At 54.8% G+C, this 11,273-nt stretch overlaps 5 protein-coding genes across 5 annotated transcripts; 4 read left to right on the top strand and 1 right to left on the bottom strand.

The window, feature by feature from the left end:
• Nucleotides 1–8: 8 nt before the first annotated feature.
• BU26DRAFT_522407 (polysaccharide lyase family 7 protein) lies at nucleotides 9–1,448 on the bottom strand. The gene has a single exon (XM_033829781.1). The coding sequence runs from the start codon at nucleotides 1,148–1,150 to the stop codon at nucleotides 371–373; it is 780 nt and encodes a 259-aa protein (XP_033679602.1). The 5' UTR covers nucleotides 1,151–1,448; the 3' UTR covers nucleotides 9–370.
• Nucleotides 1,449–1,983: 535 nt separating this feature from the next.
• BU26DRAFT_463202 (GroES-like protein) lies at nucleotides 1,984–3,733 on the top strand. Its single transcript, XM_033825119.1, has 6 exons — nucleotides 1,984–2,233; nucleotides 2,285–2,474; nucleotides 2,527–2,942; nucleotides 3,004–3,145; nucleotides 3,195–3,511; nucleotides 3,563–3,733. The coding sequence occupies exons 2-6, from the start codon at nucleotides 2,434–2,436 to the stop codon at nucleotides 3,712–3,714; spliced, it is 1,068 nt and encodes a 355-aa protein (XP_033679603.1). The 5' UTR covers nucleotides 1,984–2,233; nucleotides 2,285–2,433; the 3' UTR covers nucleotides 3,715–3,733.
• A 241-nt stretch (nucleotides 3,734–3,974) lies between these two features.
• Nucleotides 3,975–7,980, top strand: BU26DRAFT_522409 (uncharacterized protein). The gene is made up of 3 exons (XM_033829782.1): nucleotides 3,975–5,068; nucleotides 5,154–5,658; nucleotides 5,707–7,980. The coding sequence occupies exons 1-3, from the start codon at nucleotides 4,079–4,081 to the stop codon at nucleotides 7,917–7,919; spliced, it is 3,708 nt and encodes a 1,235-aa protein (XP_033679604.1). The 5' UTR covers nucleotides 3,975–4,078; the 3' UTR covers nucleotides 7,920–7,980.
• A 392-nt stretch (nucleotides 7,981–8,372) lies between these two features.
• BU26DRAFT_434515 (uncharacterized protein) lies at nucleotides 8,373–10,093 on the top strand (the record flags this gene model as incomplete). The annotated part of the gene is made up of 5 exons (XM_033824078.1): nucleotides 8,373–8,540; nucleotides 8,588–8,821; nucleotides 8,875–9,330; nucleotides 9,381–9,536; nucleotides 9,608–10,093. The coding sequence occupies 5 exons, from the start codon at nucleotides 8,373–8,375 to the stop codon at nucleotides 10,091–10,093; spliced, it is 1,500 nt and encodes a 499-aa protein (XP_033679605.1).
• Nucleotides 10,094–10,529: 436 nt separating this feature from the next.
• BU26DRAFT_508616 (uncharacterized protein) lies at nucleotides 10,530–11,246 on the top strand (the record flags this gene model as incomplete). Its single annotated transcript, XM_033827096.1, has 1 exon — nucleotides 10,530–11,246. One exon carries the CDS (start codon nucleotides 10,530–10,532, stop codon nucleotides 11,244–11,246), a length of 717 nt encoding a protein of 238 aa, XP_033679606.1.
• Between the last annotated feature and the right edge of the window lie 27 nt (nucleotides 11,247–11,273).

Below are 11,273 nucleotides of genomic sequence, written 5' to 3' on the forward strand. Positions count from 1 at the left end.
AATAAAGGTAGAATTACGGCCTTGCAATGAGGGAATGAAGAAGTATATGTGAAGTGAGGCTGTGTGCATTGGCGGCGCTCCGTGGCGTGCCGATCAGCCTTGTGTTACCCATGCCCAGGAACCAACCATGGTTTTCTCTCGTAATGGCAGCCGTTCAAAACAGGGCCCAACCAATTGGTAGCATCATAGAGTCAAGGAATTGGGATGAGGAAAGTCGAGATATCGATCAAATGGGAAGGCTCGCTTGCCCAGGTGGAGAATAAAAAGAAGGGGGATTACAGTGACGGAAATACCGCGTATGAAGGAGTAAGCTAAGAATAATATGAACTGAAGGATATATGTAAGGAGCAAAATGTTTCAGGCAATAAAGCTAGGAATGCTGCACACCGATGGTGTAAAAGACCACCTCACTCGGGCTGTCACCCTGGTTGTAATTCCCAACCTTGAAGTAGCTCGGCGGGCTCTTGAGCTGTCCGGTGCTCAACGTCTTCGGCTCAGCCCCGTTGATCACGACACTGAACTTCCCTTTCTCATATCTCAGCTCGTACGAGAACTTCTGCCCAATCTTGACCTTTCCGACTTCCGTCATCTCCAAGCTGCTCTTGTTCGGGATTTGCGATACTCCGATAGTAAGAACTCCGCTCTTGTTGATGAAGAGCTCCGCGACCGGCTTCTTCGAGACCGAATCGTCGACCTTGACTTGCCCGATGACGGTGCCGTACTTAGAGTCGTCAGCCTGCGTGACAGACAGTAAGACTTTGAGGCGGTTGGTTGACGCAGTTGAATCCCAAGATCCCAGATTTGCTTCACGGAGCTCGGTCCGGCAATGCTTGCTATTGGGTGTTGTGACGCATCCCGAGCTATCACTGGAGCCGGGAACTTTCATAATAAGGGCACCGTCAGTTTTGGAGGTGTGGAAGTGCTTGGAGTCCTGCCATCCTTCGCAGCCTTTCAACTTGGAGGAAGAGATCTGGGTGACGTGTCCAGGGGTACCAGTAGGAAGTTGTAGGTTGAACTTGCTGAGGTCGAAGTTACCACCTGGAGCACATGAGGGGCTTAGAGCCCGTGGGATGAGGGGATTGGGCGTAAATGGGGCGGCGAGTGAGAGGCCGAGGAAGAGAAGGAGGGCCGACTGGACAGAAGGAGGCATTTTTATGGTCAAACAATGGACGAAACGAGTGTATATGAATGAAAGAGTCAATGAAAGGATAGGAGATGAGAATGGTACCGTTTGGCTGATAATTGCCCAAAGGCTAGGGAGCAGTCGTATACTTTATACAGCCTCACGGGAGAGGGCATGGTTCAATCGCTTTTGCGCCCCACCAATCTTCAACCAAATCTTTTCGCAACAGTGAGATTTACTTCCAAAATAGGTCGGATCTAGAGGTGGCTCGTTCACGCGGACGACCGCGTGAGGCGAAGCAATTACCGTCGCTGCAGGGTGAGCAAAATTATCCGTAACCACATATTGGTGCCTGGAAGTGAGCTTTGCTATGGTAGGTAGCAGAGGGACGCTCGTGATCCCCCGGGTCCGTGAGTAAGCATCATGCATGATGTCCGTTCCGTTCCGTCGAGACTGCCCCTCGTCAGATCCGGTAGCTAGTAATCATAGCCCGTCTCGGCCACACGTCTCTGCTGTTTATCGGTGCACATATTGAGTTACGATGTTTCGAGAATACTGTTGACGTCGGAGTTCGTGGGAGCGGATAGAGAAAGCGGGCAGGGCCATACTGGCTAATCTAGCGACAGGACCGGAATCTTAGCAACTGTCGATCGAGTATCTGTGGAAAGAGTCTGAGCTATGCGAGAAACCTGCTGAACCATTTCGCGATGCTATCGTGGTTTGAGGTAGCTCGCAGCGGACTTCCAAGGTTGATGATGCCGAGATCGACAGGCTAATCCCGAATAGTTTAGATGCATCCACCACCCTGGATGAGAATACCAGGAGCATCAGCGATTGACATGTCAGCAGGGTATGTACTAGAAGGCTACATTTGTTAGTTGTTCATTAGTACTCTCATAAGCCTTGCATCTTCAACTGCTCATGTGCGAAGGCCCGAATCGCCTCCAGGACCGTTTCCGACGCTCGGATAGGCGTGCGGGGTTGAGGAGATGGCGTTGAAGCAAGGAACGTTCGACTTGCTGCATTGTCACGCAGATGGAGGAACATGACTCGCCGAGGCTCGAAAGCCATAAAGGACTGTGATGTTGGTCCGGCCTGGGAGGCGGAATAGTAAGTTGTTGGTGTCGGGAACCGTCTTCCCCGTATGGCTAACGGTAGAAGTTTCCCGTCCCTTACCTGACGGCAAGAACGATTTATACCGTGCCTGCTTTCCTCGCCATGGTGTGGATAGGGCATTTTGAAGACCTCCAGGCATCTTTGCTCCTTCCTTTCTCCTTCCTGTGTGGTCTGTCTGCAAGCTCAACGACACGATGGGCTCGACACCGGCGAAGAAGACGATGCGAGCGCAGCAGTAAGTCGTATGCTTCGACTGACTCTGAGGCAAAGGTGCTGAAGCCAACAAGATACGATGCGCGCGACAACAAGCTCCATTTGAACGAAGTCGAAATCCCACAACCGCGCGAACATGAGCTCCTCGTCAAGATCGCGTGCGCCTCTCTCTGCCACTCAGATGTGATGCTCTTTGAGCCCAATGACCAAGGCTTGATTCTCGGGAAAAACCCAGTTACCATCGGTCACGAGGCAACCGGGACGGTCGTCTCAAGAGGCTCCAGCGAGGCTGCCAGCATGTTCAGGGAAGGCGACAACGTTGGATTCTTATGTGCCGTTGACTGTTGCTTCGACTGCACTCAATGCAGGACCGTTCACAACTCGTGGTGCGTGACTGGGAAGACGAAGATGCAGGGCTTTACTCTGGACGGTTACTTCCAAGAATATGCGGTGGTGGACGCGAGGGCTGCAATGGTCCTGCCTGAGGGATGTACGTTGCTCTTCTCTTCGAGCTTAGGGCTGGAATCCGGCGTGACTGACCTTGTACACAGTGGATGTTAAGACGGCGGCACCGCTGTTCTGTGCAGGAGTCACTGCCTACCATGGTATCGAAGATTGCCAGCTGCAGGCGGGACAGTGGATAGCTGTTGTTGGTTGTGGTGGTCTCGGTCATCTGGGGATCCAATACGCCAAGTAAGCATGTCCCGCTTTAAGTGCCCAAACCCTCCTGACAGTTGCGAAGAGCCATGGGACTCAAGGTCATTGGTCTCGACGTCGCCGATCAGGCGCTCGAAGAAGCCAAGAAATGTGGCGCTGACCATGTCTTCAACTCCATCAAGGACCAAGACTGGAAGCAGAAGGTCCTAGAGATCTCCGGAGGCGGCGTTGATGCCGCCGTCAACTTTACGGCGTCTAAGAAGTCGTACGATGACTGCCCAGCAATCATCAAGCCGGGCCTCGGGCTCCTGATGGTCGTTGGGATCCCGCGAGAGCCTCTACAGCTCAACGCGCTAGACATCGCTCTTGGACGATTCCGTGTCAAGGGCTCGAACAACGGAAGTAAGTGGTCAAGGTCTGCCTGTACACTGTGGGTAGCTAACTCGATACTAGCCTGCTATAACATGCGCCCTGCGATCGAATTCTCCGCGAAGCACAACATCAAGCCCCACCTGACCACATTCAAGCTGGAGGAGATCCCAAAGATGATTGAGCTGATGAACTCGCACAAGGCGCAAGGGCGCATGGGGGTTGTTTTCGACTGAAGGACCGCAGAGATCGAAGGGCGGAGCGATGGGCATTGGGATGGAGTCTGGGGTCTGATTTGTACATTAGTTTCGGCAGATCTAACTCAATCAGACGAGGCTCGCGTCATCCCGAGCGATGCCATCCCACATGTTCTCTCCCTGGCCCGGCGAACGGTCGATGTTGCATGAGCTGGCATGGTCTGTGCGCGGTTGCCCCTAGCAACAGCGCCTGGTTTACTGCTTGAGCAACATGGAGCTAAGCGACACGCGCCCCGCGTCTTCCACACACCCCATCGACGAGCGCGCGCGCAGGTAAGCCTTTGCATTCTATTTGCATTTGCAGTCTGGGGTTTCCGTCTTTCGCTCGATACCCACCGGCGCCATGGGCTCCGACGACCTGATCGACTTCGAGATTATCGAAAACCAGAAGGAGAACATCCAGTCTCTCCCCAGCGGTCGCTCTGCGAAGGCGCTCGCCCAGCTCTACACGCCGCCGCTCTCTACGGGCGCCGCAAAGGCGCCCTTCCCCTCGCCCTCGCAGAGACAGGATGCACACAATGCGACGCGGCAGCAATTCGAAAAGGAGCTGCTGGCCATCGACGAGTCCGACGACCCCCTCGATGTTTACGACCGCTACGTGAAGTGGACGCTGGACGCATACCCGTCGGCACAGAACACGCCACAGTCGCAGCTTTGCTCGCTGCTCGAACGCGCCACCAAGGCCTTCCAGGCTTCATCGCACTACAAGAACGATCCGCGCTACCTCAAGCTCTGGATGCACTACATTCGGCTTTTCTCGGACACGCCACGAGAGACATTCGCATATCTTGCTCGACACAGCATCGGCGACGGACTGGCGCTTTTCTACGAGGAGTTCGCCGCCTGGCTCGAGACGGCAGGACGGTGGACCCAGGCAGAGGAGGTGTACAACCTCGGCATAGAAAGGGAGGCACGCCCAGCGGAGCGATTAATTCGAAAATATGGCGAGTTCCAGCATCGGTTCGAAAGTCGGCCGCAGGAGGTTCCCGAACCAACCAGCCCTGCGTTGCCGACACTTCGTCCTGCCCTTGCCGCGAAGATCGACCCTTTCTCGCATGCCTCAGCGAGCCCCGCCGACCCGCAGGCTCAAAATCGCTCTCGCGTGGGAGGAGGCCCACCAAAGTTGAGTAAGCCGAAGCTTGCCATTTTCTCAGACGGAGACGAGCCTCCCAAGCCCGGATCCAGCGGCAGCTCCAAGGGCTGGGACAGCATCGGATCTCTCGCAGACCGCAAGAAGGAAAATACCACCGAGGCGCGGCCTTGGGTGGGTGAGACTTTGAAGGTTGGAAAGAAGAACACTGGCGTGCAGAAGATGATGATTTTCAAGGACGAGGTAAGTACAGCGCTCGCTCGAACCCCCTTCACGTATTTACGATCACAGGACTAATTGGTTGGCGTTTGCCTTGCATGTATTTCAGACCGTAACAGACCATAATGATGAACTTTCCAAACCTCATCCATTGCGCGAGCATCAACAAGCTGTCAACCCGAGGACAGGAAGAGCGGAGCTCGTTTTTGTTGACCTGCAGAAAGTATATCCTAACCACGATGCCGAATACTCATTTGAGGAGCTACGAGCCAAGTATCGCGGATGGATGGATATGGACTGGGCGGCTATCAGACGGGAGGAGAAGGAAAAAGCTGACAAGGCAGCTGAAGCTGCGCGGATCAAAGAATCCAAGCCTAAGACAATGCCTTTAGCACCCAAAGAGCCCCAAGAGAAGCCCGCCAAACCCAAGACAGTTCCGCTGAAAGGCAGCATCGAGGAAGATCTAGTATTGAACGACGAGAACACGCCCCCTTCCCAAGCTGATGCAGATAAGGCAAAGGTTGCGAAGAAAGCAAGACGAGAGGAACGCGCCAACCGCACTAGGAAGATCAAGGTGATGGCGGTCAGGGAGATACGCGGTGAGACACAGACTAGTAGGTCTCTTGAATAAACGCTGACGGACCGTGCCTGACATGAAACAGTTCAAACAAACCTAGACTCTCCAACCGGCCGCAAGATACGACGGAAGAAGAATGGCGTGGAAACAACAATGACTCTCCATACCAAGGAAGCCATGGACGAGATTTATGGCATCTTCAATCAACCCTTGAAGTCCGCTACAGATACTGCTACCGAAGTCGATAGCGGAGAGGAAAGTAGCGATGACGACGACGATTACACCAGCGCTGGAGAGAGCACCGGTACCGGGCAAATATCATGCGCTACTAGCGAATTCGGGGACGAAACAACGGCAGCCGACTTCACCATAGGGACTACCGTCGGCGACCAGGAGGATGACGAGACTGGAACAGACACTACCGATGTCAAAAGCGTTTCTGGTTGGTCTGACTTTACCGAGAGCAAGCACGTACCAAAGGAGCATAGACGCAATGAATCAGATGATGATTCTGAGCCATTGGAGGACGAGTCCTTTGAAGACACATCGCATCCGGTAGATGATGCTGGTGTCGAGCACCAAGACCTGGCTACGCCCACTTCCTCCGAGGCATCCTCCTCGCTTCCCACGCGCTTCGCTCCTGTGCCTCCTGAAGGCTATGATGTGCCAACACGACCGTACCGGGATCCCGTTGTTGCAGCCAATAATCGTCTGCCATTCATGACTCCAATCGTTGAGAAGACGGAATCCTCCCTCGGTATTGCGACTACTCACGCTCAGAAGGATTACTTCTCAGCCAAGACCCCCTCGCGCTCAAAGGGTACCGGAGCCATACTTGAAGATGATGGTGAGCCGTGGAGTAGCCCCTTCCACGATGCCCTTGAACAAGGCGTTGATGGCCCAGGGCGAGTAGCGAAGCTAGCTCTCAGAGAAGCCAAACCAAAGGACGCCGCTGTTGAAGCGAAAGCCAAGGTCCCAGCGAAGAAGGATATCAGCGCGAAGGACGTAAAACCAAAAGGACCGATCATTAAAGATGCCCAGTGCAACCCAGTGGATGAAGCTATACGAGATGCTATCCTCTGGGAGATTCAGCCGCCCCTATCCTCGTACGACGGTTTCTGCGCAGACACAGACATGGCATACGGAAAGAGTGCGGAAATCAGAAAATATGCAAAGGCCGTGTCGAAGATGAGCAGCAGAATCTCCAGCGACAAGACTACGACCAATATCTCAATACCTCCCACTCTCAAGTTTAAAAAAACAGATAGGACCTATTCACTCAGGCGAGAGCTCGGGAAAGGGGCATTCGCACCAGTATATCTCGTGGAAAGCGAAGCTGCCGAAGCAGACTGCGGAGAGAGCAAGCCCGTGCAGATGGGCAAGGGAGAATTTGGGCTGGAGCGCCACTCGCTGGAGGCAATCAAGATGGAGGAGCCGCCATCGCCCTGGGAGTTCTACATCATGCGACAAGCGAAGAGACGCCTTGGGGTATCTCGAGCAGCCGATTCTGTGATCTACGCATATGAGATGCATGTGTTCAAAGACGAGTGCTACCTGGTGGAAGAGTACCGGGACCAGGGGACACTACTCGACCTGGTGAACATCGCTCGCGCCGAAAATGGTGTTATGGACGAACAGCTGGCTATGTTCTTCACCGTTGAGCTGTTCCGTACCGTGGAGGCACTTCATTCCAAAGGCTTGATCCACGGCGACCTCAAGTCCGATAACATCCTTGTTCGCTTCGACGCTCTTTCGAAGGAAGACTACTGGGACTCCCAGTATAAACGGGATGGCCGGGATGGCTGGGCATCCAAAGGGGTTGCACTCATTGACTTCGGCCGAGGAATCGACATGAAAGTCTTCAAACCCGACGTCCAATTCATCGCCGACTGGCCTACAACCGAAGCAGATTGCGCCGAGATGCGTGAGCTCCGTCCATGGACTTACCAGATCGACTATCATGGCCTCGCCGGCATCGTGCACAACCTCCTCTTCGGGAAGTACATCTCTACGGTCGCTGAACGAGGTGCTACGCTCGGTGCTGGAGCGACGAAGACATATCGCGTCAAGGAGAATTTGAAGAGATACTGGCAAACGGACATCTGGAACGAGGTCCTAGATCTCCTTCTAAATCCGCTAATGCATCTGGAGGCAGAAGAGGGGAGAAAGATGCCGGTTTTGAAAGGCATGAAGGCCGTGCGGGAGAAGATGGAGACGTACTTGGAGGCTAATTGTGAGAAGGGCGTTGGACTGAAAGCACTGGTTCGCCGGATGGAGGAGGCGGTAAAGAAACGATGATGCGCTCATGATTGTTTTTCTAAGCATTGGATTGGCGCGATGTTGGCTGCATTGCAAGGCGTTTGGTTGGTTTAAGTATTGATAGTAATGCGACGTTCTTCTCTGCAGATCGGCTCGAACTGCTCGTGAGGCGCGCAGCACCGCCACAAGTGAATTTGGCGGGGCTTGAGGTGGCCCGCGCTCCATTATTGTAGCCTTGAGCTTAGGCGGCGGGATAGCTTCACCTCCGAACACGCTCGCCGTGAAATTGTCTCCGCACAAGATATCTCCTTTAACCCATCTTTGGTAGGCCTTTTCCCCAGCTCGCCCCGAACGTCCTTGGAGCTTCTACGTTCATTACGTTGAGCGGCGGAGGCGTAGGCAGCACTTGAATTCGACCGCACCCCACAACGCCTTCCTCCACGACAGCCCCGCGCAATCGCAAGCACAACAACCCTCAGACCAGAGCAGAATATGTCTGCGGAGCTACTCAATATACTACTCGGCTTCCAGCCGGACGCGCCAGAGCTGCAGCAAAAGCGCGAGTATGACACGACGGCCCGCAACTTCGTCTCGTCGCTGGGGAACATATCGGCACAACATTTCTTGAAGGGAGCAGACACGCCGCAGGATGTTCTATCTGTATGGAGGTATGCCCGTCAAGCTTGGAGCTCCGTTAACAACAAAAGGTGCTGGATCCTTCTGTAAACTCAATAGCATACGCCACTATCCTCCGAATCCGCATCGCCGCAGCCGTCGATAAGAAGACTACAGTACCGGACGTGGTGAAGCCCGGAGGCTCATTATGGAACAAGCTCGTCCTCTTCCTAGAGTCCTTCGATCCCATTCAGATGCGGTATGCAGGTGCAGAGTGGCGGAAGCTTCTCGAGTACGTTGAGCAGATCGCGCGAGCTATGCAGACGGTATGTTGGACAATTTGGGACATATCTTATGGCATTCGCTGACCCTTCTAAAGCCTGCCATCGCTATATCGCCCATGCGATCAGCAATGATCCGTCTCGACCCCTCTACCGGCACCTTCACCTCGACGCATCTCAACTTCATACGGCTATGCATGGAGTGCAGGTCGTACGTCGCCGCCCTACCCATCCTCGACAACTATATCCATAGCCTGCCCTCCAGTATACAGGCACAGGTCCGAGAAGGCCTGGAATATTCGGTTCCTTGCGCAGACACGGCCACAAGCGGAGAGTTCATCCATGCAAAGTCGGGGCATTCGGATAAGATCTCACTCTCAGATGTGCAGGAGTACTATGTTCTAGGAGCGATGGCATACATGGGGGTACGTCAGTTCAAGAAAGCTCACCAGATGCTGGAGCACGTACTGGTAGTCCCTGCCGCAGTGGCCAACGGCCTTATGCTCGAAGCGTACAAGAAGTGGGTCCTCGTGGGCTGTCTAGTAGATGGATCTGTAAGTAATAACGGTATCTATTCGATTCGGCCCCATCTAACATAACACAGCACAAGTCAGTGCCGCGAACAGCGGCTGGAAACGCCATGAAGCAAGTGCGGGCTTGTGCTAAAGCATATGAGGCTCTTGCCGAGGCTTTTTCGCAGCTCAACAACCTCCCAAAACTCAAAGCTCAGATAAACGCAGGTAAAGACACCTGGGATGAGGTGAGTCGCCCTACTCCACATGAAACATGCGTTTCTCGTTTCAAACCACGGAGCGCTTACACAACGCGTAGGACGGTAACGTTGGTTTGGTGAACGAGTTGCAAGAGCAGCAGTACAGGTTCTATGTTTCTCACTTGTCTCGGACGTTCTCCGCAATCCCTGTCTCAAACATCGTCAACAACGTGGGCGGCTCTGCGGAGGATGTTACCACCTATCTCGAGACTCTAATCCAGAACGGCTTCCTGAACGCGCGCCTCGAGCGAAACGACAAGCCAGGAGTAGGCGCCGTCTTGCGTTTCTACCTCGATCCCACCCAGGGACCGCAGGCCAAGACGGAGAAGCAGCAGCAGCAAGCGCTCTTGGAGCAAACGGAACGAACGAACATGCTAGCTGACCAAGTGAAGGACGCCGACTACCGTCTGAGCATCAGCAAGGAGTATGTGGAGTACATCAAGCGCCAGAACAAGAAGGCGGCGGCAGCTGCCGGTGGGGGAGGAGGCGACGCCATGGATGTGACTTGGGACGACGGCGACATGGACGAGGACATTATGAGTTGAGCATGAAAACGCGAGGCAACGCGACAGAGCAGACGCGTGGATAGCGCGCGTGGAAAAGCCACCCTGGAAGTCTTCAGCGCTATCTCACCCGATAAGCACCGTGGGGCGGGATTTCATGACGCAATAACGGTAATGCATGAAACGCGATGAGGGTTGAAGCCAACCAGCGGCACTGGCATGGTTCGACCACCATTACCTCCTATACTGGAATTGATGTACACGCCGTCGTAGCACTTCAGCCACGGCCGTAGCATAGCTGAAGAGTAGACGTGCGCTCTGTGGGGGCGTCATGGAAAGATGAAATGCCAGTGCACGCTTCCTGTCTGGGTGATGGCTCTTGCGGGTCAATCTTTGCTTTTGAGTTGTATTTGAGTTGCGGCGGCGATTCAAGTCGTTCTGGCATGAGTCGGATGTATCAGACGCAGCCCTGGAGGATATGCGTGGCGGTGTAGAGTTTGGGGCCAGGGCGAGGTTGACATATACGTATACATGGCCGTTCCTTCCACGTCGTGCTGCCTGCTGCCGACTCCGAGAGCATCCTCCTATTCCAGGACACCTCGCATCTTCCCAGTCTCCTAATCTGCCATCTGAATCCCAATCCTGCCAGAAAGCAACGGGCCTGAAACTCGGTGTAAGCGACTCGGTGCCAATCCGACTTCTTTTTCCTCGCCCTCCATCCGTCGTCGATATCCAGCGGCTCAGCCCTGCGCACGAGGTAGGAGGTCCGCTGTCTCCAGGCACCCGCCCAGCAGACTTGTCGAAGCCGGCGCCGCAGACGGTCAACGACAGCGCAGTCCTCCACGCTTCCTCTCCATCGAAACACAGCAGTCATCGCGCGCGTCTTAGTCAGGTGCCGTCCGCCGCGCGCGCGGGAGGTCGAAACGACGAAAACAGCGGGCTGCCCGGGCCAATACAGACTTCAAACCGGCTCCCGGCGAGGGTGCCCACCGCGCGGGGCGTCGCACGCAGCGCTGGGCCCCAGCACCGCAAGAGGTCGGCGAACTCTCGAGGAACGGCGGCTGTCCTCGCGCGCAGGCGCTGGTGTTGGTGCTGCGCTGCGCTCCTCCACGACGCCTGGCCGTCTCTTTTAGGCTGCTCAGGGCGCCGGTGCGGCTGGCTAGCGCGCTGCGACCGGGATCGTCTCCTGGCCTAAACCCGTTTCGCGCGGCTCCAAACAACC

Source organism: Trematosphaeria pertusa (assembly GCF_010094035.1).
Source record: "Trematosphaeria pertusa strain CBS 122368 unplaced genomic scaffold BU26scaffold_14, whole genome shotgun sequence".
Taxonomy (NCBI): Eukaryota; Fungi; Ascomycota; class Dothideomycetes; order Pleosporales; family Trematosphaeriaceae; genus Trematosphaeria; species Trematosphaeria pertusa.

What these genes read in the sequence shown, in the direction of transcription:
- BU26DRAFT_522407 (XM_033829781.1), bottom strand. Translation starts at nt 1,150, where the DNA reads ATGCCTCCTTCTGTCCAGTCGGCCCTCCTTCTCTTCCTCGGCCTCTCA.
- BU26DRAFT_463202 (XM_033825119.1), top strand. Translation starts at nt 2,434, where the DNA reads ATGGGCTCGACACCGGCGAAGAAGACGATGCGAGCGCAGCA. An exon ending in CTGGGGATCCAATACGCCAA is followed by an intron (nt 3,146 to 3,194) that starts GTAAGCATGTCC and finishes ACAGTTGCGAAG; the next exon opens with AGCCATGGGACTCAAGGTCA. An exon ending in CAAGGGCTCGAACAACGGAA is followed by an intron (nt 3,512 to 3,562) that starts GTAAGTGGTCAA and finishes ACTCGATACTAG; the next exon opens with CCTGCTATAACATGCGCCCT.
- BU26DRAFT_522409 (XM_033829782.1), top strand. Translation starts at nt 4,079, where the DNA reads ATGGGCTCCGACGACCTGATCGACTTCGAGATTATCGAAAACCAGAAG. An exon ending in TGATGATTTTCAAGGACGAG is followed by an intron (nt 5,069 to 5,153) that starts GTAAGTACAGCG and finishes CATGTATTTCAG; the next exon opens with ACCGTAACAGACCATAATGA. An exon ending in ACGCGGTGAGACACAGACTA is followed by an intron (nt 5,659 to 5,706) that starts GTAGGTCTCTTG and finishes GACATGAAACAG; the next exon opens with TTCAAACAAACCTAGACTCT.